This window comes from Galendromus occidentalis, unplaced genomic scaffold, assembly GCF_000255335.2.
Source record: "Galendromus occidentalis unplaced genomic scaffold, Mocc_1.1 scf7180000077526, whole genome shotgun sequence".
Taxonomy (NCBI): domain Eukaryota; kingdom Metazoa; phylum Arthropoda; class Arachnida; order Mesostigmata; family Phytoseiidae; genus Galendromus; species Galendromus occidentalis.
The window spans coordinates 868,601-890,509 of record NW_003805514.1 but is presented as its reverse complement, the minus strand read 5'-3'; the positions used below and the strand labels follow the sequence as shown (position 1 = coordinate 890,509).

The 21,909-nt window shown below is 51.0% G+C and overlaps 4 protein-coding genes across 4 annotated transcripts; 1 reads left to right on the top strand and 3 right to left on the bottom strand.

Annotated features, from left to right (window-relative positions):
* Window positions 1–89: 89 nt before the first annotated feature.
* LOC100901512 (protein girdin) lies at window positions 90–5,498 on the bottom strand. The gene is made up of 13 exons (XM_029112746.1): window positions 5,333–5,498; window positions 5,135–5,220; window positions 4,871–4,954; window positions 4,535–4,764; window positions 4,175–4,430; window positions 2,770–4,066; window positions 2,568–2,701; window positions 2,024–2,407; window positions 1,623–1,917; window positions 1,328–1,488; window positions 910–1,190; window positions 548–791; window positions 90–446 (listed from the first exon to the last, which is right to left on the bottom strand). The coding sequence occupies exons 1-13, from the start codon at window positions 5,496–5,498 to the stop codon at window positions 90–92; spliced, it is 3,975 nt and encodes a 1,324-aa protein (XP_028968579.1).
* Window positions 5,499–8,401: 2,903 nt separating this feature from the next.
* Window positions 8,402–13,785, bottom strand: LOC100903005 (zinc transporter ZIP8). Its single transcript, XM_003747898.1, has 8 exons — window positions 13,417–13,785; window positions 12,231–12,430; window positions 10,458–10,665; window positions 10,196–10,365; window positions 9,827–10,037; window positions 9,564–9,722; window positions 9,263–9,450; window positions 8,402–9,140 (listed from the first exon to the last, which is right to left on the bottom strand). The coding sequence occupies exons 1-8, from the start codon at window positions 13,475–13,477 to the stop codon at window positions 8,901–8,903; spliced, it is 1,437 nt and encodes a 478-aa protein (XP_003747946.1). The 5' UTR covers window positions 13,478–13,785; the 3' UTR covers window positions 8,402–8,900.
* Window positions 13,786–13,906: 121 nt separating this feature from the next.
* Nfs1 (Nfs1 cysteine desulfurase) lies at window positions 13,907–16,660 on the top strand. The gene is made up of 5 exons (XM_029112755.1): window positions 13,907–14,177; window positions 14,334–14,452; window positions 14,599–14,890; window positions 15,215–15,983; window positions 16,204–16,660. The coding sequence occupies exons 2-5, from the start codon at window positions 14,375–14,377 to the stop codon at window positions 16,397–16,399; spliced, it is 1,335 nt and encodes a 444-aa protein (XP_028968588.1). The 5' UTR covers window positions 13,907–14,177; window positions 14,334–14,374; the 3' UTR covers window positions 16,400–16,660.
* An 11-nt stretch (window positions 16,661–16,671) lies between these two features.
* On the bottom strand, window positions 16,672–19,119 carry Stam (signal transducing adaptor molecule). Its single transcript, XM_018641227.2, is given in 3 exon segments — window positions 16,672–17,793; window positions 17,796–18,271; window positions 18,867–19,119. Coding segments are annotated over 3 exon segments (1,410 nt in total). The 5' UTR covers window positions 18,943–19,119; the 3' UTR covers window positions 16,672–16,935.
* Window positions 19,120–21,909: the final 2,790 nt, after the last annotated feature.

The following is a 21,909-nucleotide window of genomic DNA, read 5'->3' as shown; positions in this document are numbered from 1 at the left end:
GAATCGAGTGGTCACGAATCCTCCATTCCGAGAAGTTTTCTCGCAACAAGAGGTCCTAGCATATTCAAGGAACTTCGAACCAGAGCGCTTCATACGCAGCCGTACTCGTACCACACGTCTTGCTTTGTCGGTGTGTTGGTGCCTCCGGTCGCCGACGGACTCGCCACAGCTGAAGATGCGAGACTCCTCCGGGAAGGCGTATCGGCATCCGACAGCGTTCCCGAACCGAGAGCTGCGGCCGCCTCCTTCTTCAAGGTTGTTCTGAACAAATGTTGTCCCACGGCAGGACTATTCGAACGATGAGATTCGTGATGGTGTCCTTCAAATGATTGATGAGCACTTCTTCGAGCATACATGGAGTGCCTAGTAGACGGGGACCGACTCAAGCCTCCGAACGAATTCGCGTAAGGGGTCGAAGTCGCGGGTTGGGGAGGGTAATGATGCACCTGGAGAGTGAGAGTTCGTTTTAATGACAGACTGACTGAGATGCGACGAAGCTGGAGTAGATCCTGGGAAATATCAGTCGAGAGCTACACAAGCCACAAACCTGATTCACGACGTTGACCGTGGTATGGTTTTCAACAGTTCGATTAACACGCATGGGCTGTGAGGGGATCGGCGAGGGCGTCGCAAGGCTACGACTGACATCACCCGAGGGAAGAGGCGTCGAGCTGCGTGACGAAATCGCTTTACTGACGAACATGCTGTTGTCAAGCTTCGATGTGTATTCGTTGAGCTTCTCTTCGAGCAGCCGCCGCTCTTCTTCCATTCTGAGTCGCTCTTGCTCGTAACTGGAACGATCAAAGGTCGTGAGGCACTTCTCTCCGGGAGAAACGAAGACAGACAACTGCTTGAATAGGCCAGAGAATGAAGATCATGGTGGTCGAGATAACGAATCCTACGGCTTACCCCGCCACCCCTTGTCCCTGGCTAGAGGCTTGGTTGTTGTCGCATGTTGAAATAACGTCAAGCAATCGTCCGAAATGTTGATCGTAAGAAGTCATCAGGGACGTCACCTTGAACAGGAGCGACTTGCGCTCCTCCTCGAGAACCTGGTTGATGTGTTGGAGCATCTGATACGAGGTCGTCAGTCTAGAAATCTCCACCTCGTGAGAGCTCCTTTCATCCTGTGAATCTCTCAGTTGGCCTTGCAGCTGTGTGATCTTCAATGACTGTTGGTTGCACACGTCCTGATTTCGGAGAAGAGGGATCAAACAAAAATTGAAACTGGCTTCTTTTCTCTCCTAGGTGCTTGTGAATATTCTCGGAGTTCAAGCTCCGGCTGGAAAAACAGCAGGGATCCACCCGCGGGATTCCGTCCTCGTACCTTGAGCTGCCGATAAGTGTTGTGGAGAGTTTCCATTTCATCCCGGAGCTTGGCGTTGTCTGCAAAGTCCGTTGAACCTCCGGGAATCGAGCGAAGAAGCTCTACACTGGATGCGAGTTCAGATTTTTCTCGTAACTCCTCTCGAGTCATTTCCAGTTGATCTGAAATTCATCACACGTCATTATTTTGGAACGATCCTAGTCGCCCCAGTCTGAGATGATGGATCGAGAGAGAAAGGCTCCGTGACAACGTGGATTCAGCCTCGGTCAGACCATCGAACCAGAGGATCGCTTACCCTCGAGCTGCTTGACCAGGCGCTGCAGCTCAGAGATTTTGGCCTTCTGCGTTTTCTGAACATTCTTGGATTCGGTGAGTGTATCCTTGGTCTGCTCGAACTCGTTGCCCAATTGTTTGTGTAGTTTATCGAGCACTTGGTAGTCTTCATTGATTTTATCCCGGTTCTCGATGGCGCGGATGACTTCTACTTCTTTCTCTCGGAGTCTCGTCTTGACCTGTCCCAGTTCCTGCTTAAGCACTTCTGTTTGCTCCTGAAGTTGCTGCTTGGCCGAGATGGCTACGCTTTGGTCGACCTGGAATTCGGAAAATCAGCGATTCACACGAAGTCGATGACAGACCGTTGCTGCATGGAATGCGAATCGTCGGCGTCCCAATTTTCCGCGCTCAAAGACCACTTGCCTCAAGCCTCGCGAAATGCGACTGGAGGGCCGCATTCTGCTTGGCCAACGCCTCCCGCTTGGCCACTTCCTGTGCGATTCCGTACTCCGCATTCAATAGCTGTTGTTTCACGACAGAGAGCTCTTTCTTGGCAGCGGAACACTCGTTCTCGCTTTGGATCTTCTTCTGCTCCAAGTGGACGATTTTGTCCTTGAGATCAGCGATTCGTGAGCTTACGACCCCGCTGGCCAGAGATTCTCTCTGCGGTTCCATCGCTGACGTGGTGTCGGCGGGCAAGGAGAAGGGCCCTGCCGATTCCCTGATCTTGCTCCTGTCGTCTGAGAGTTGAGAAGCTCGATCTCCATCCCCATTCATGATCAGCGGGTCAACGTTTTCCATCAGAATCTGCAAGCGACGCTGGTTATCCAGCGCAGCCATCGTTTCAATCTTTGAGTCAGCAGGAGTTTCCTATTTATGCCGGGGATGCTCCCACAGGAACGATGCATCTAGTTTCTCGGAGGCATTCCATGGATCGCTCCCATCCATCGGGAATCCGCCTACTCACCTCATTGTCGATCCTGTCGTCATCGAGTTCCAGAGCAACACTCGGAGAACTCATGGTTGTGGAGCCCTCGTGGACTTCGATAGTACCACTGGTGAGAGACGACGCCGTAGAGAGAAACTCTTCCGTTGAGGAACCTGTCCGAATACATTGGCATTAGATTTCGGCCGTACACGACACGCAGCACCGGGGAAAAATGTGGGACCAGAGCGGGCGGAGAGTCGCGAATTCGTGCACCAACCGTGTTGCCGCAGTTGCTGTTGCTCCTTGTGCTGCTTCTCCATGTTATCGAGTTGAATGTGGATTTGTTCTAATTCGTTTTCCAGGAGACCGTTCTTGACCTTTTCCTGAATCATCTCCTGTCGCAGATCGACTAGAGCGGCTTTCTCGATCGAGAGTTGCTCTTCGAGGACATGGACTTGTTTGTCACTCGTTGCTAATTGCTTCTTGAGCGTCTCGTGGGAATCGAGAAGCTTCTTCAGCTCACCGAGCTCCTTCTCGGTCACCGTGAGTTTTTCTGAAATCGAATCGACTTCGCGCTCCCTCTCTTCGACGCTCTGCCGCGCTCTCTGGAGCTCCCGTTCCGAGGCTTTCCGATCGTTTTCGAGTTGTTTGATGCGGCTTTCCAGTTCAGTTTTCTCTTTTTCCAACTGATTCACCCTTTGCATCGTGCCTCTCATGGTCGCCAGAGAGGTCGTGAGCCGAGAGTTTTCGCTCCGAAGGGCGGTCATCTCCAGAAGGTTTTCCTCCAAGCGTTTTTCGGTCGACTCAGCCTCCCGTTGCGCTCGCTGTTTCTCCAGACTCACCACACTGAGTTGCTGTTCCACCGAGTGCAGCTTAATGCAGTCAGACTGGGCCAGCTCGAGCTTTTTCTGAAGTTGTTTTACATCGAGGCTCAATGTCAAAATGTCTCCTTGCAGTTTGTCGTTTTCGCGCTCCTTCTCCTGAAGCGAACAGGACAGCCTCTCCCTTTCAAGTTCCAGCTGGTTACATCTGCTCATGGTGTCGTTGTGCATCTGCTCGAGCAGCGACGGGCCCTCGAATGCTAAATTGCTGTCTTGCTCTTCATCCTCTCGGTGCGTGCTTTCCAACTGCAAGCGAGATATCTCCTCGACGAGATTCTTCTTGTCGACGTGAAGCTGAGAGTTTTCCTCGGCGAGCCGATTCAGTCGTTCTCCGGCCAGATCTCGTTCCAGATGTGCTTCGCTCAACTCCACCTTGAGGGAAATCAGTTCCGACTCCAGACTGACCAAAGTGTCCAGCTTCTTCCTCGACGCTTCCAATTGTTCCTCAATCATGAACTTGGTCTCGTTCGTCACCCTTAAGTCTTCCTTGAGTTCTTCGCATCGGCTCCGCATGAATTCCAAGTCGCTGATTTTCTCCTTGTACTTCTGCATCGTCGATTCCATGGTTTCGTAGCGTAAGCACCGCTCTTTCAGGATATCGATCTCGTCGCGTAACGCTTTAGCGCAACGAGAGTCCTGGACCAGTTGTAGATTGTCCTGCGGAGCGAGACGTCGATAAGGGAGAGCCGAATATTCCAAAAGCGGAGACGGAGGGGAGATTGCGTTTCCACCCAGTGTTGGACCCAGTGCGCGAGTGGAACTCACCTGTCTCAACCTCTGTAGGTTCTCTTTCAGCTGATCACATTCTTCCTTGGCCTCGGACAGTATTTCGATCTTCTCTTCGTAGTCGTGCTGAAGTCGCCGCAAACGGCTCTTGGTATCTGCGAGCTCCAGTGTGAGACCTGAGTTCTCTTTGACGACAGGACTCTGAGGCGGCTGGATCTCTTTGTCTTTCAACGTCATCTTGTCGAGTGTGAGCTGAATGCACAGAGCCGACAAACTGTCGCGTTCGTCTGTGAGCCTGGGAAGAAATAGAAATTGCTCATGCTTCTGACATGGAGGCCGAACAGGTTTTCTCTGTCTCATTCAATTGGGAGTTGAATGTCATCAAAGATGCATACTGACCTCCTAACGTTATCTACTAAAGCAATGTACATAGCATTGTCATCAACAGCGCCACCCTCTCTTGGCCAAACTGCCCCTGGGTTGTCAGCGATTTGTTGGATGGACTCCATCAAAGAGTGTTGAGCGGCCACATCGAGGGTTTTGATCAACGTGATAAAATCCTCCTTACGCTCGCATTGGACCGCGCATCCCAGAAGCAGTAACATGAGCGAAGTGAGCTCTGAGATGACCTGAAAACATTCTTCTTTGAATTTCCGAGGATCGATATGAGGGATATAATCGAACAGTTGTTGGAAGAATTTCCAAGGTCTCCATCGTCGACGGAACGGTACTCACCTGGCGGACAGTATCCGCTTTCGGCTTCGAATAATCAGCATATTGAGCCAACAACAAAATATCCGGGAGTTTCAGTACGAGAACCTGCGGTGACTCCTGGTTAGTGATGCCACTCGAGATAGAATAGGAAACGCTCTCGGAGGTCAGATAAAACAATCAGCTCTGCGAGTGTACGGTGAAAAAGTGGATTCCCGCCCTGCAAGTCTACCAGCACGGGCTCAGACGGGGAATACAGCGAATAGCGGAAAGATTTCCCTGACGCACCTGTCCTAAATGATTCTTGTAAAAATTCAGCATCGCTTCCAGCAATCGTTGAAGGGTTTTCGTTCTGGTGGGAACATCGTCCGAGCCTGCAACATTCGTCGATTCCCTCATGATTGGTCCTGAAGGTATGCGAGAGAGGATTTTCCCGATGCCTCTGAAGTGAAAGGCCCGGAGCCTCCGCAGACTCGCTATACTCACCCGCACGGAGCGCGCTCGCCTGGGAGTCGATCTGACGCCAGACATCGTTGTAGAGAGAATGTCCATTGCAGAATTCCGCGAAGGTGAGATCTAGTTTGCCGGAAACCGCGACCGCCCACAAAGCGATCGGTGATTTGAGGAAGGCGTCTTCCAGCTCGGAAGCCATCGTACGGCCGCTCCGTCCAAGGAAATTTCAGTTCCACGTGCTCGGCATGATCATGCCAACTCCTGCCGGGTCAGAGGCGACAACATTATTAGGCCACTGGTCTCGTCAAAATCGAACACCCGGATCGTTGACTTCAGGTACTTCGGATTGTTCCCCATGATGATCCGACGTGTTTATCTTTTCAGCTGACTTCACATCGGAATGGACCCTTGTCCCTACGGGAGCTCTGAATAAAGAGCCGGAGAAGAGAAATAAGTTCAACGCGGCGTTATGGTGACTCATAGTTTCCCCATCAGTTCCTTCGAGCAACAGCATCTTCCGTGTCTTTCGGTCAGCTCGGCTGTCCGCCGCTGTTCGTCCGCCATACAATCACCCAAGGAACGTCGTCGGGTCACCACCGCCGGGCAGCGGCGGGCCGCGCCGCGAGCGACACAAACAACGGAAAAGAGGGAAACTATGTCGAAGTTTGCTGTTTAAACGATGACGAGAGTAGGCCCACCCCAGAAGACAAAGACCGTCCAGACGGACCGACCAACCGGCCGGCGGTCGAGCAACGAAATTCGCGAAAACGTTGGGTGCCCCAACCAGCCGCTCTTTTCCCACAGGCTAGACATCATGGGGATTGATCCTGAATTTGGTGACCTCGGCGAGTAGCATGCGTAGCACCGATCGAATACGTCAAATCGGACGATACGATTCTCTTCGCCAAGGACTCGCCGATCTCTAGAACGTTACGCTCGTCCGGATCCAAAGCCGGTCAGACGTTTCTCAATGCGCTGAGGGTCGCGAGCCCTGTCACGCTCAAGGAAGCTCTCATCGTCTGCGGGCTCGAGTCACAAATTGAATTACTCCTCCAAACGCAGTCGATGATCTCACGATTAGTGTGCACGGTCCCGCAGTCCAATCCCAGCTCAGAGTAAGCGCTGCTCCGAGCCAGAGTCCTGAGTGGACGGAATCGGGTTATGCAAAGATCAGCGAGAGGTTCCATAGACACAGTAGGAAGCTGGAGTCTTCTGACGAGATGAAAGACACTGATCGGGGCCCTGCATTTCCCATGGCAGGCAGAGCTGCTTGCCTACTTCGGTCTCTCGGCCTTCTAAATCCATGCGTTCCCAGAGAAAAGGGATGAGACGTTTCCAGCGGAGTCCTCCGAGTCGATCATAAATTCAGTCTCATGGATGCCGACGCTTCCGTCAGTGGAGTTCCGATTGAACTTCTGGTTTCTGGGTTTCTATGCGGACAATCTCACCAAATATCCGCCTGCTTGTCGTTTGCGGCAGCCACTCAACGAGTTCGAGCTTGAGCCCGTTCGCCGATGGCTCTTCAACTCGTTCCGAACCTTCGATGGGTCTCTCGAATCTCTCCAGACACCGTTCACCACTCACCATGTATCACCCGGTCGTCTCCGGGTTTGGTGCTCCGCTAGGATGAGACGAGTCGATTTTCAGAACCCGTCCTCGCTAACGGTGACAATGAGTGACCTGGCACGGAAACGGTCAATCGAGAGAACGCACTGGAACAGAAAAACGTCGGGGCTCTATGGGGTCATAAACGGCTGCCAGTGTGATCCACTTCGAAAACAGTAGCACTTCTTCTCTCAGCCGTTTGATCGAACGTAAACAACGGAGCACCAGACGACGCGTTCGGAGGAGGGAACATCGGCGAGCGCTTGAACGAGCGGGAATGCCCGAACAGAGCGCCCGAACCCCTCACGAGAAGGAGCCATCCTGGGAGTTTCCCGGCTCTTACGTAAGCCCTCGGCCTCTGTCTCACTCCGTCCTTATCCCTTACTTCGATCCTCAACATGCCACGACTTGTTCGGATTCGAAAAATTCGGAAAGTGCTGCGGGCGATTTCTGAGTAGTATCCTAGGAAATCGAGGATCCGATCGAATCGATGTGATAGATCGGAAATCTCGGTGTGCTTCGCCCCTCTTATCCGATGTACCAAGGAATGGACTTGAGGTGCCACGAAGTCCCAGAAAGTATAGAGTGCTTATAAGTCTCTCGTACCCGTGATGATGTATGTCTACGTCGATCATGCCGCTATCTTAGGGTGGTGCCAAACCTAGTTTTTTACTTTTTCTCGAAGACGGTTGGGTTTAGAGCAGAAAGTGTTGTGGCTTACCCCACGGGTTTTCGATTCTACATCCGAAAATGACGTTCCCTCGCTCCCGGAAGCTCTGGTTTCTGAGATACGGTATCGAGTTTCCTCATTCTCAATGGGAGCCCGTGCCGGAAACACCTCAAACCGATAGATCTCGTCGTTCTGAACAAAAAAGGTCACGGAGTATTCTCCTCTGAAACCAATAGTTTCGAGATATCGGCAGAAAAAGTTATAAACCATAGGAATCAATGGATCATTGGATTTTAGAGAAAATCGACTTCGCTGTCTCGGATTTCATTCGTCTCCGAGCCCCTTTCATTGAATCGGACGCTCCCCTCGAGCCCGCTGTCCTAGTAAGGAGTTTGACCGGCTGTGGTGGTCGCCGAAGGTACGTGTTTCCTTTTATTCGAGGAGGCGCAGACGTCGCGTTCTTCCCGAAGTCCTGAGCAGTAACCCCGGAACTCGTTTGCTTTTTACCTACTCGGAAACCGAGGGCGGCCTCCTCGATATTGAAGGAGGCCTCTGACGAAGTCGACCCCCGCGATAATTTCGAATACACTTCACACACTTCTTGACCCTTTGATATTCGAGTCGAGGCGATCGCGGAGATCCCGCTTCAAACCCGCGATTGTCCATACACACAGATCACCCCCCCGGACACAGCATGTCTCGGAGATTAACATCGGATTTCGCTGAATAAACTCAACAGTGCTTCTCTCGTTTTGCCCCGATCCGGGTTAGAATTGCGCCGAGGTTGAAACGGCTCCTCCGGCAAAATGATCGAAATACTGCTCTGCTTGAAAATACCAATCTTCTGTATTTATTATTGCGTATACTCTGTATCAGACGAATATACAAACATGTACGACACTGTTTCATACCTATTCCAGCTTCTTTACCATGATTAACATCGTGCGGAATAAAGATTCCTATGAATGATAATTTATCTGTGTCTATCTATGGATTCTCATTTGTTTCGATTGCCCTGTTAAACAGGCTACTGGATTGTCGAATGTTTACTTCGAGGAAAGCGCCGACTCGCTCTTCGGTGAGAGTTGTGGTAGGTCGCAATCTCGAAGTCGAGAGGAGGTCGGGATCGCGAATTCCCTTGCCCACTTTTCCGGACGCACTTTGAAGAGGTCGCTTGCGCTCGATTCGGGTGACGAGTCACCAGATCGAAGATATCGTGGCGCTTAATTCACGAGTTTCCCATCGTGAAGTCGCATATATGTAGAACAGGGATGATCGAACGAACAAAAATTAGAACTATTTTTCATCAAGTCAATGAGGACCGTCTCAGAAACCAGTGCCCAACATCCCTTTAGCATTCCTATTGATGTGCTCGAGACTCGTTGAATAAGCAGCTCTGTCCTCGGCCGTCAAAGAGAAGGTCTCGAAGTCGATAACATCCGCAAATTTGGCCATGACAAACATCGTCACCACTCCTGTCACGATGCCGAGGTTTTGTAAAAGCAGGGTTCTCACTTGAGGCAAGAACCCGCAGACTTTCTCGAGACTCTCGTTGATTTCGCCCATCTTGAATCAATTAAAAAATTTGTTGAGCGATTAGCGTCGGTTGAGTTCTAGAAGGGACATGATGCTCATGCCGCTGTATTCGATATCTGCATCATGAATTCATACACCTTGCGAGTACTTACCATCCCGACCAAGGAAATGTAGAGGAACATCCCGGCGGCGAACGCGAAAACAGCCGGAGCACCCTGAGTCAGGTCACCGACGAGGATGCCGACAGCCAAACCGAGGAAACAGGTCAGTGCAGACAGGAAATTGTACAAAACAGCTTGTCTCGCAGACATTCCCGCACCGAGGAGCACAGCGAAATCTCCTACAATTATACCGAATCCGAGAATTCAGAATTCAGGATTCAATCGAGCATGCAAATATATACTTCGATTCCGAGGGTAATCAAGCTGGACACCTGGAAGAAGGAAGACTCACCAAGTTCATGCGGGAATTCTTCACAAATTACAGCGACTGAGATCGAGATCCCGCCTAAAATCGAAGTATTGAAGGCTGCTCCGAGAGAAAGGCCGTCGATGAAGTTGTGCATCCCATCGCCGAATATAATCAGCCACGCCACAGAAGCAATGGAGCCATCTAGAGCGAGCGAATCAAAGCTATCGCTCCGAAGAAGAGAGAAGCTGATTTCCGCCGAATATCTATAGAGGAGAACTCAAGCAAAGAAAACTGGATGGAAATACCTTTCGACACTCCATGTGGATGACCATGATTACCGTCAACGAGTTGGCCTGCTTCCTCGGTGATTGGATTAAGATTAATCTTCTTCTTTTCCTCTTTCTTCAGACTGCCTATCAACTTCATGATGCGTTCGGAAATGTAGAAAAAATAGATACCGCCGAACACTACCAGCGATTTCCATAGGTATCCGTCTTGTTGCGTTAAGTCGAAAGCCTGCGAGAGAAGAATTCCGGTTTCGAATACAAGAGTCTCTCACGTAATGGGGAATAATTTCCCCGCGGGACGCGGATCGAGCGCTCAGAAGCACAGCTCGCCGCCGGAATGGAGGATACGAGCATAAACGTTTTTCTCGTTCGAGTTCCGCCGCTCACTTGGGGAATAAGATGAAATATGGCACTTCCACATAGCGACCCTACAGCGAGACCCTGGAATATATTCATCATCGCGTGGAATAGTTGGCGCGTTAACAAAGGAACGATCGCGAGACCAGTCAGGGAACATGCTGAGATGATTGTGACGGATATTATGCCATACAGCCAAACTGCAATCGGAGTTGCATATTAGGAATGCTCGAAGCCCTCGAATCGGATCCCAACGAGCTCCATCCGAATTCTAGGTATGGGAGAATCCCACCTTGGAAGGGTTCGGGCTTCGTTTTGGCTGCAGCAGGCAGAGAGGCTGTCGATGATGACAGCAATGACTGGTGTAGGGAATTATTGAAAGACTCGCACGAATGAGATTGGAGGAGCAGAATGGGGCAAAGCTCACGGAATATCACTTCGAGGGGCTCTTTCCTAGAAGGCCTCCGTATAGCAGAAACCAATTCGCGCGGCGAGAGACACTGTAAAACGAAATGGTATTAAATATGGAGAATTGCGGATTTTCAATAGGTTCGGGGACACGACGCACAGTGGTCCCGGGGTGGAAAAAAATTATAGCTTCCATATGGGTGGATGGAATTTGATAACCGTATTTATTCTAATAGAATGGCATGCTCCAATAGAACGGCACCCGTATGAGATTTCGGAAAATAGAGCGGCATGCTCCAATAGGACGGCATGCTCTCATGGAACGGCAGGGGGAACTTGAGGGGAGGTGGTATAAATTGTTGGATTCCGTGAATATATCAAGGGTATACAAAACGATTCATCGTAAGTGAAGGCAGAGATCGTTTGACTACTCATTTTTGGAAAAAACGCGGATAGGCTTCATCAGCTCTAATAGGGACCGCCCATCCGGTAGGGGATCGAAAAATAGAGCGGCATGCTCCAATAGACCGGCGCCTGATGAGGGGATCGAAAAACAGAACGGCATGCCTCTCTATTAGAATAAATACGGTATCTCCATTGGATACGCTTTCTCGAGAGATTCCAACTCTCCCGGCTGCGCCGTTCATCTTTTTTCACGGGATTTTTTTTGCAACAGCTTGCAACTTCGCTACATGATCTTTTCCGGAATTATCAGACTCCGCACGGAAAGAAAATGAAAGTTTCAGCTGATCCGAGCTGCTTTCTTGTTTTTGTGAGACGATTAGGCGTGAAAATCACCAGAAAAATTAATCTCCAATCGCCACAAAACCGGGGAAGCAGTTTGAAGCGTTCGAAACTTTCATTTTCTCCTCGTCTGGAGTCTCACAGTTCAAGGGAAGGCTATCTAGCACTTGAAAAATTGAAAATCCCTCAAATCCCGATGGGACTTCAAGATGGGGTCGATCGTGGAATCAGAGAGAGGAAAAAACATTGGAAAAATATGAACGGCGCAGCCGAGAGAGCCGAAAAGACTGCGTACCCGATAGAGACCAACCACGCCATCAAATTTCATGGAATTCCGTCGAGCCGTTTGGATTTTATTCCTTATTCGTATTTGTATACACATTATTTGCATGTTTTGGGACCACGGTGCGATGGAGCCCCTCCAGACCGTCGTTTCCGACCCGAATCAACCTCATCGAGAGTTCGAGCTTTACTTTCTGAGCTTCACATCCTCGATCTACCTAGGCGGCTCGGGAGACCCCGAAGTTCCCGGCATCGATGAAGAATAAGTAAGACTTCACCGCTCATCTTGCGGATCATGCGGCGGATCGGTCGACGGTCGGAAGGGCATCATCTGTCCCCGCTCTCGATCCACATCAGCGGCTGATGATTACTATTCAAGGCTGATGTGGAAGGAGCGACAATCTATCCATTCTTGGTGGATGGGTAGCGGCAATTCCTCAAGAGAGCAATTCTGAGTAGGCTTTGCAGGAAACCACGGTTGTCGACTGCGGTTATTCGCTGTCCCCCATAGAGTCCAATGTTAAAGAAAAACCGCAATTGCGGCTATTAAGCGCGGTCGCAAAGCCTAATTCTGGGACCCTCCCGCACCGGACTCGCTCCGTAAAGATCGCATCACTCTAATGAAACATACCTCTCCTCCTTCAGAACACATTTTGCTAAACCTCTGATCTGGTATGCAGTTGACGTCACGACTATCATAACTTCCAGGATTAACTTTCTTCTGGACTGTGAGATCGAGAAGATTCTGAAGATCGAAAGTTGAGTTTCCGGTGACCGAGAAAGCCGGATGAAAGCGACGGATGACTTCGCGGATCGTCGCTGGGCTCAATTCTAGAAGGAGCAAAAGAAGAATATCTCAGAACGTGATTAGGCTACCGGAATCGGTAGTGTTTTCGAAAATAAGTTTCTGTTGTTAGGGGACTCCGTATTCTTTGAGACCTGGATTAATCACGGATTAAGGATGGGACACGAGCAGGCTCAGAACGACTCGGAGCAGGATCCCCAGGAAATGATCTACGTCGTGATTCCCGCGCCGCGAAATGAGCGCGATCTCGCGGGTGACGGATTGAGCGGGCACCCGAAATCTCTGGGCGACGATCTCACGATCTGCATGGGTCGACAGCGCGGCGATCCCGCATCCTACAAATGGCCACATATGGGCCGAGAGGGGAAACGAAGTTCCCTGAAGGTTCCCTCCACATACTTAGGTTTGCCATGTTCTCCTTCGGAAGCTTTCTCGAATCTTCGCAGAAATTAGATCATTTGACGCTCGGCCTAACTCGGGATACGGATTCCTAAGCACGAAGAACGCGAATGGGACAGGCGGCTCGGGATGTTTCGCTTCTCCCTCCGTGACTCGCGCACTTCAAGGGCGAATTCTGGCTCCGCTTATCTATTCAAAAAATACGCTGGCGCCGCGGTGTTAATCTAGCTCCCCGAATATCGAACACGTACGCAAGAAGAGCCCCTTCAGCACAAAATGACGTTTACGGAGCGTCATCTTGGAGCGACGGTAGTTGTTCGCTCGTATCTCCCCGTCTGCAAGTCTCTGGGTTTATGCGAAGAGTTCGAATGGCTTTTTCGACTCAAGTGTGTTGATATTTGGTTTCAAGAGCTACTCTCTGGGATACGGACGGCAACTGATGATTTGTCTCACCGTGAAGATAGCAATCGCTGGTCAGTAACATAAATGATGGATCTCAGCGGATCCTGGTCGCGCTTTCGTTCCCCTGACTTTTCTGTACGAGTTCGAATCGGGAGAAATTGCGACCCCAGAGCTCTCCGTCAGCTGTTCGTCACTCGGAACCACATCTCACCTCCAGCTACGTAGGCGAGCACCGCGAACATTACGGTCACGATGGAAGAGGCGTTTTTCATCCTCGAGGGTTGCGGCGGCGGACGCGCGCCTCACAGCACGAACTTCGTCGAGAACGACAGTAACTGCATCACTTCTTCACGCAACGTTCTCGACGCATCGGCGTATCTTAATCCGATCACCGTCGTTGTTCGCTGAGGGTTGACTTTGGCTTGGAATCGCGCACCTGCCGGGCAGGGTCCTTTTTTCGCATGCGCCTGAAGCGGTGAATTCCATTCAGTCGCTCCTAGAAGTCGTGGTGCACTTCCTTTTTCAGAGCAAGGCGCTTTGACAGAGCGACGGCCCCTGAAACAGCGCACTGTGACTGCGACTGAGACGTGGACCGGTTGTCCCGTTGCTCAGAGAGGGAAACAAGCTTAAAGGCTTCTCCGTCATGGCCGCTTACCACCTCACCACGAGCGCCGCCGCTGCCGCGATCACAACACACTCGCTCCTCCTGCGTAATCGAAATATGATTCGAATACTTCGGTCACAACTGTCTCGGCGACCTGGTTCGGGTTCAGGGCACAAGACCTAAGCAGGAGCTGAGTTTCGTCAGGGGGATATTGTTGCCTCCGAGGAACGAAGAGCACTGTGAAGAAGCCCGAGGAGCCGTCCTGTCTCTCCCTCCCCTCTTACAGAGAAACAACATACCTCGAAAAGAACACCACTGATATCTCTGTCGGACAGGCGTTGTGACAAAATAAGCTTCCCCATAGGACTGTGAGTTTCTAAATACTCCACCTCCCCGGCTAAGTCCGCTGCCGTCGTAAGGCATATCGGTGCTCAATTTCGATCGAGCTCCGAAGCCGGCTTCAGCGAAAATTCGAGGGTCCTAGTGACCTCCGATTTACGCGCACCCCTCTTCACCGCTTCCAGATGCCGACAGAAGCAATCGAAGTTGATGACATCCAGTAATCATGCTTCCAGCGCTTCGAGTTTTTGGTAAACGTGGCCCGACGGCTCTCAGATTCGTCAGTGGTGCTCAGCTGCCCCCGGTACGTGGAAGATTTTTCTGTGTGAAAGCACCGACATGAGACTCGCGTCAGCGAGATCTGTATCCAGGATCTGTCGCTGGATTTCGAGGGTTCTGCCCTCCCGCTCTTAGGATCATGATCGAGCTGATTGCAATTTCGATTCACAGACGCGGCCGTCCTTCGCATACGAGTCGAAAACTCGCCTAGACGATGGCCTCCGACCGCTGTATCTGGACTTCCAAGCCACGACACCCATGGATCCTCGAGTCTTGGACGAGATGCTCCCATTCCTCGTGGGCTCATACGGAAACCCTCATTCGAGAACCCATCAGTACGGTTGGGAAAGCGAATCCGCGATGGAGAAGGCTCGCGCGGACGTGGCCAATCTCATAGGAGCGGATCCGAAGGAAATTGTTTTCACTTCCGGAGCCACAGAGAGTAACAACTTAGCTATCAAAGGTGATATACATATTTGCAGAAAGTATTTTCGTCCGCTTGTTCAGTGCACTGCTCGTTGTCGGATTCGGCCTTCATCCCTTGTTAGACGAAATCTTTTTCGGTCGGTTCTCGCGTCGCGCCTGTTGATTTTCTATCACAATTATTATCACAGAAAAAAAAGTGTTATTCTCCGAGAGTCGCGATGATATTTCTCTCGGAAAGGCTCAGGGCGAACCACCGCGACGAAAAGCGGAGAAACTTTGGCTTTTTCTGGGAACCCGCGCGGCGGAGTCCCTGACGCTTTATCCACTAACCATTCGATTGATCCCGTCCTTTGATCTTCAGGCGTGTCGCATTTCTACAAAGAGAAGAGAAATCACATCGTGACGACCCAGACGGAGCACAAATGCGTGCTGGACTCGTGTCGTGTCTTGGAGGGCGAAGGCTTCAGAATCACCTACTTGCCGGTGTCGAAGAACGGTCTTATCGACTTGAGTGAGCTCGAAAAGGCCGTCACGAGCGAGACGGCCCTCGTTTCAATCATGACAGTCAACAACGAGATCGGGGTCCGGCAGCCCATCGAGGAAATCGGCAGAATTTGTCGCGAGAAAAAAGTGTTCTTCCACACAGACGCCGCGCAGGCAGTCGGCAAGATGCCGATTGACGTGAATGCAATGAAAATCGATTTGATGTCAATTAGCGGACACAAGCTGTACGGTCCGAAAGGTGTGGGAGTCCTGTATGTCCGGAGACGTCCGAGGGTCCGACTGGAGCCTCTGCAGAGCGGCGGAGGTCAAGAACGTGGTTTGAGGAGTGGGACAGTCCCCACGCCACTCGTTGTGGGAATCGGAGCCGCCTGTCGACTCGCACACGAGGAAATGGACTTCGATTGTGCTCACGTCAGCAGACTCTCTAAATTGCTGATCGACCTCATTACGAAAGATCTGACTCATGTTGTGCGGAACGGGGATCCGGATAGCAGCTATCCCGGATGTGTGAACCTGTCGTTCTCATGCGTCGAGGGCGAATCACTGCTGATGGCCATGAAGGACGTGGCCTTGAGTTCAGGAAGCGCCTGCACGAGTGCGAGTCTCGAACCGAGTTATGTTCTGAGGTGAGTTTTTTCGCCCCTACCCCCGAAATGAATGCTTCATCCACATATGCACATAGGTGAGAGGATCGGGCAGAAAGAAGACTATCAAGGAATCGTATGGACCGTAGGATTTTGGTCGATTTATGAGGTGTCTCTCGAGTGTCGGAATACGTATGTACATATCGGACTCGACTCCGGACCGATATCTAGCTTCCATTAAGAGGTGTAATTCGTTCTGCAGGGCGATCGGAGCAGATGACGATCTTGCACATTCATCGATTCGTTTCGGCATCGGCCGCTTCACCACGGAGGAGGAAGTGATCTATACGGCTACGAAAATCGTTGACCAAGTCAAACGTCTCAGAGATATGTCCCCGTTGTGGGAGATGGTTCAAGATGGTGTTGACTTGAAGTCCATTAAATGGACGCAACACTGAAGTGCGTCTTCGTGTATAAAGTCATAGTGTATCCTTAGGAGTCGGAGAGAACATGAGCGAGGCTTCCCCTTGTCTAGAAGTGATCGTGTCTGTTATCGTTTAAGCAGCGAGTTCTCTGTGTAAGGGGAATAAAGTGAGACTGTTCTTGCTCGTCATAGTCCAGAAGCTGATTGAATCCCTGGGCAACATACGAGTAAACTTCCAATTTCAATATATTTATTCCGCATAGATGTATGTACTTTTCGAATATACTTTTCAAGCACATGCTTGTATAGGTCTTTGTGTTGGGTAAAATTACATTCAACAAACTTCGGAGACAACTATCATGACGATGGCGAAGGTTGAAACGCACCAAGTCCGCGAACATTCCATTTGCATTGTTTAGGATGTTCGAAGCCTTAGGTTACAAACATCGTTCACGTGAAAGCAAGCTAACTTCAGCGACGACATTTCACTCATTCATGACTGATTCGCCCATTTGTAGGTTTGTGATCAGCATCACGAAGCATCGAACCCCGGCTTCAATATATTCATCTCTAGTACTGATCCTGCTGATAGGCGGCGGTACCTGGAGCGGTACCCATCATCTGAGGGGGTTGTCCTTGCATCGTAGGGATGCCCCCGGGCACATTCGCCGATACCATGACGGGATAACCGGGTGGCATCCCCGCAGATTGCGGGGTGACCCCCATTGGAGGATAGTAAGGCATCTGAGGCACCCCATGAGGAATCTGTGGCGGTATGCCCATCACGGGAGGGACAAACGGCATTTGCGGCTGGCGTAGTTGCTGATGGTACATTGCGAGAGCGTCGTTGAGTCGTCGCGTGAGATTCGTTTGCGATGCTTGTTTCTGGTCGACTTTCACGAGCTCAGCATCAATCAGGGGCGTCATGAGAGAACACTCGGCATCGAGGGCTTCCATTTTCGCATCCTGTTCGGTTCGTTGCAAGGCAGTCGGATCGGCGTCGTGCAGCATCTGGAGCAAGAGGTCGATCTTGCCCTCATCGATGTGGGTGACCTGTTGAACCTGCGGGGTTTCAATGACATTCGAAGATGAGGGATCCTCAGCGGGTGGGGCTTCAAGATCGGACGTGACGAAATTCGACGGGAAAAGACCCTCTCCACGGTGATTTGAACCCTTCCACCAGTTGGAATCTCGATCTTCCAGTACTATTATGACCTCGCCTGCTTTGAACGACAGCTCGTTTTCCTCGGCCGCCTCGAAGTCGTATAGAGCGCGGACTTTCCTCGTCTCTTTGGAGCTGACTGCGGCGGCCGCGCCGCTCCCTCCGTTACTGACTGCTGTCGTGTTCATTGGTGTCGACGTACTGCTGCTCATGCTCGACATGTTGCCCATCGATGGATAGAGACTTGAACTAGTGGTCGGCTTTTTTTGGTTTCTTGCAAACTTAATTCGATGGCCTTAGCGAGATCGTCTTCCTCTTGCCTGTGGGTCTGCGTTTGTGCCTTGGGTATGCCGTCCATCATTTCGAGTGTGGGCTCTTGGACATCGAACTGGACACCCTCTGATTTGCACTTTTGGAGGAAGTTTTCTATGAGAGCTAGTTGCGGATCGGACTTGAATTCGTTTTGCACCCATTTCGCTAAGAGGAATTTTAGTTTGTCTTGCACTTTCGGATGACCCCTGGCGAGAATGTTTTTACACAGCGTGGTGAAATCTCTCGAGCACACCTCAAGATGGAACTTCTTTCCGCAATTCATCACGAACACATCGAGCAGGGAAAGCGTCAGGAGTGCGACTCTCGGGTTGGGGTTCTGTAGGCGCTTAGTGAGACATCTGTACGCCTCTTTCGTGCCTTCTGGCGAAGCATTGACACGATCGCACAGCTCGTACATGATCGATACATCTTCTGTAAAGTAAGACGACCTTATCGTTAAGAGTTGCTCTCATGTGTTTTCGACTCGAGTCCTTAATAATCTATCGTTCCAGCTGATCGTTCCAGCGTTGAACTCAGGGAGGCTTCCAAACAATGGGATGACAGTAGCAGCAACCCATTAGGCAACGGAATTCATAGAGCACGGAGATTAAAGTGCCTCGCACATATACTATGACGTAGACTGTGTAACGTAAGAATGCGTGTGTGGTTCCGTGTGTAAGACCCTTTCGTACCAGAAACCAACCGATTCGACGTCGACGACGCGATTCGAAGCGGATCAGAACCGCAGGGAAGAAAACTCCCAGGGAAACAACGCACCGATGCAATGACTCATATATTCCGGAGCATCTACGTGAGAGATGCCTCATCAGCTGATGCTCTGCCTGAAGCGCAAGCGAAAGCCACAAGGATTGTGCACTGTACGGACTCTCCGGAATATTTCCAGGGAGCGAACTCCCCGCTTCGAGGCTGACGACACCGTCACCCCCCACGTCCCGCGTGTGTACTCTCACTCAAGAGACCGGGCGATAGTTTCTTAAGGACAGAGGGAATGAAAGCAGGTACCCACCTTTTATTACGGTCTCCTTGGTGGCCTTCTCGATTTCCTGCTCGATCGGTGTGCCGCCAAAGCCGAAGATGGGCATCTCGAAATATTATGGCCGAGTTTCCCACTCGGCAACACGAGAATTGCTTCGATGCGGAAGAGAAAAAGTACTGCTCCACACAATGTTGTGATGGGTCTGCAGACTGGCAGAACTCGAACGGCTGCAGCGACGACGACAGGTCCTTGTACCAACAAACGTCTGACGACTACTGACTGACTGACTGGCTGATTGCCTGCTTGCTGCTGACGACTGGTCGTTCTGCTCTCTTGCTCACCTATCTGGTGTGTTGGAGGAGAGACGTCAACAATAACAGCAAACACCAGACAGGCACTGCGGCGGTGGCGGACGTCACCGCTGACCGTCGGCAGAATATTTCGGTCAGATGTCTGATAGAAAGGCGTCACTATGAAAGTCAGCTTTCCAGAAAAGCCTTGATCGTTTCATGCGAGTATCCCTCGGGAAAAGGCGACAGGAAGGACATTCCGAGGATGAGTCATGTCATGGTCTTGTTTCGCTGACTGAGCACGGAGAGGAAGATGATTGTGATTTCTGCTTGGCACTTTCATCGGGGTCGGGTTGATCCAGCTACGTGAGCTCTGGCTCATGATATTGTTGGGAGCACGCTCATTGGCTGAAGCTAGCAAGTCTTATACGTACACACAATCGAACCTCATAGGTACGTCACGTCGTTTCGACGTTCTTCGAGCTCGTACTTCGGCCATCCTTTCCTATTCTAGCTACTGAACTACCATGCACCTAGTGCATTTCAGGTGCATAATGGCTGAGAGAGCACGCGGTCCCAGGTCGAGGACTCCGGCGTTTCCCTTGATTGAGCAGGCTCCAAGAAGCTACTAAGAAATACATCCCGATCCCTCCTCGAAAATCATCGACGTCTTAGATAAGGATAACGCTCTTCTTTCACACCGCATCGATTTAGATTGTCGGTGCTGTTGCTCACGGTAGGTTGCCCAGAACAGAACTGATGAGTTCTTCTGCTAAGAAGAGGAATACCAAATTGAGAAGTGACGCTACGTGAGACGAATCGAACAACTTCTGTGTGACATTCTCTCGCAGTCAACCGGAGAAACACCATTCGCCGGCGAGACGCTAAGAAAGCTTCCTCCGCTTATCCCTCAAGAGAATCCACCATCTACTTAGGTCGTTCTTCGACTCACGTCGGCTCGTCGCGCAACAATTATTATTGATGGGGTGAGCCGATGTTACACTCTGTGGTATATTACCGTCTTTCCGTTCCGTCGAACTCATCATGAAGGTTCGACGCTCAGCAGACGAAGTAATTTTTCCGAGACCGGTTCGATAATAATCAATGGATGCCGTTACACCGCTCATGCCAAGGGGAATTCATTCAGCGGACCTCGGTGCTCGAAGTTATCGTCACGGAAGTATGCGTAGGTTCAGCGCCGAATGTACCATTATCACCTCCTCTCATGATAAGCACCGATGAGGACCTCCGTCTCGATTCGTCTACCTATATAATTTCTCTCAACGATTCGTCGGAAGTAGGCCAGGATAGATTCACTCTTCGAGACTCACTTCGGAAGGGGAGTGGAAGACCGTGGTGTCATTGCTACACGAGTCTAGGATGAGGCTCGCCAGGAACTCGAGGACATTGACTCAAGGACTCTCTATCCTTGCGCTCGGAATCAGTCGCACTGTCTACTCCTGACTCCTGATCTGACTATCCGTAAACACAAAGAAATCGATACCACTTCGGGGAAGCTGCTACGTAAAACTCCCTGCCCGTGTGACCATCGTGATCCTTGCTATTGAAATGGCCCGAATGGGAACGCCTGCGAAACCCGAATGGAATCAGATATCGAGTATGTATTGCGGACGTTTTCAGAACGAATAAAGTAACCTCGTCTTCCCGATGCGCCGAGTCTGCGCCGGGTTCGTCGGAGGTTTTGGTGCACGACTCTTCTTCCGTGTGCAACCATCAGCCCGACACCCACTAGCCCGACAGCAGAATTCGTCTACCCTCTCCCGGCTGAACCAGCGGGGTTGATGAGTGGACATGAGCCAGCAAAAGCTTGGCTCCATGGGCTACCATTGATGAAACTGACCGCCTCGACGGCCGGCCAAGGCCCTGAACCATTGAGCCCTCGTAGCTCACCGGAGCTGGGTGTTCACAGTTTTCCCCGACACTGCTCGCAGGCCTAGAGGGCGGAGGGTCAGAGAGGAATCCATCAGGCTCCATTCGGATCAAGAGAGGAGCGCGACATATGCGACACGAGATATCGTTCGTATGCGATTAGATTCCCAGTCGCCGACTTTGACTCGATTCATGCCGACATAGCGAAAGAAACATATGGCATGAAGAAGATGGTCAGAGGGAAACCGGTCTTTTTCTCTATCCGCTATGTGTATCTACGCTACCTATGTATGAGAGCTCCGAGCGAATCTATGAATATCGGGGTTAGGGGGCCGGAGCTATTCTCCAGTTTCTGGAAGCGAATACTGGAATCTGAATATCTACTCAGTGAAGAATCGAAAATGAGGGATCATACGCACCACGTTCCTCACGCGAGTGACTCCAAGTATGTACTACCGCAGTAAAAATAAATTCAATCGTAAGAGGACTGTGCCGTGAATTGAAGTCAGCGACGAGATGTGCGGTCGGGGGTTCTCACTTGTGAGGGACTAGTCGGCATGCAAGAATTCCGCAGAAAATTCCGATGTCCACCAGGAACTGGGTAGCCGACATTAGGATCAGCTGAAAACCGTCCATCTCGAAGAATGACATCCTACTGCTGAGACGGTCAGGGGGAAATCGTGTCATACGCATCAGGAATTCATCGTGGGTGTCAGCCTTGGGGAGCTTCGTACAAACGCAGCTACGAAGCTCGAAATTAGGTACACTCGCAATCGGAAAGCAGAGTTCTCCGAGAACCCATCGGATATTATCCGTACCTCTCCTCATCATGGCGCCGTCTGCCATGGTAGAACTGAGGTATTGTACCCTTCGGAGTAAAAAGGAGAGAAAGA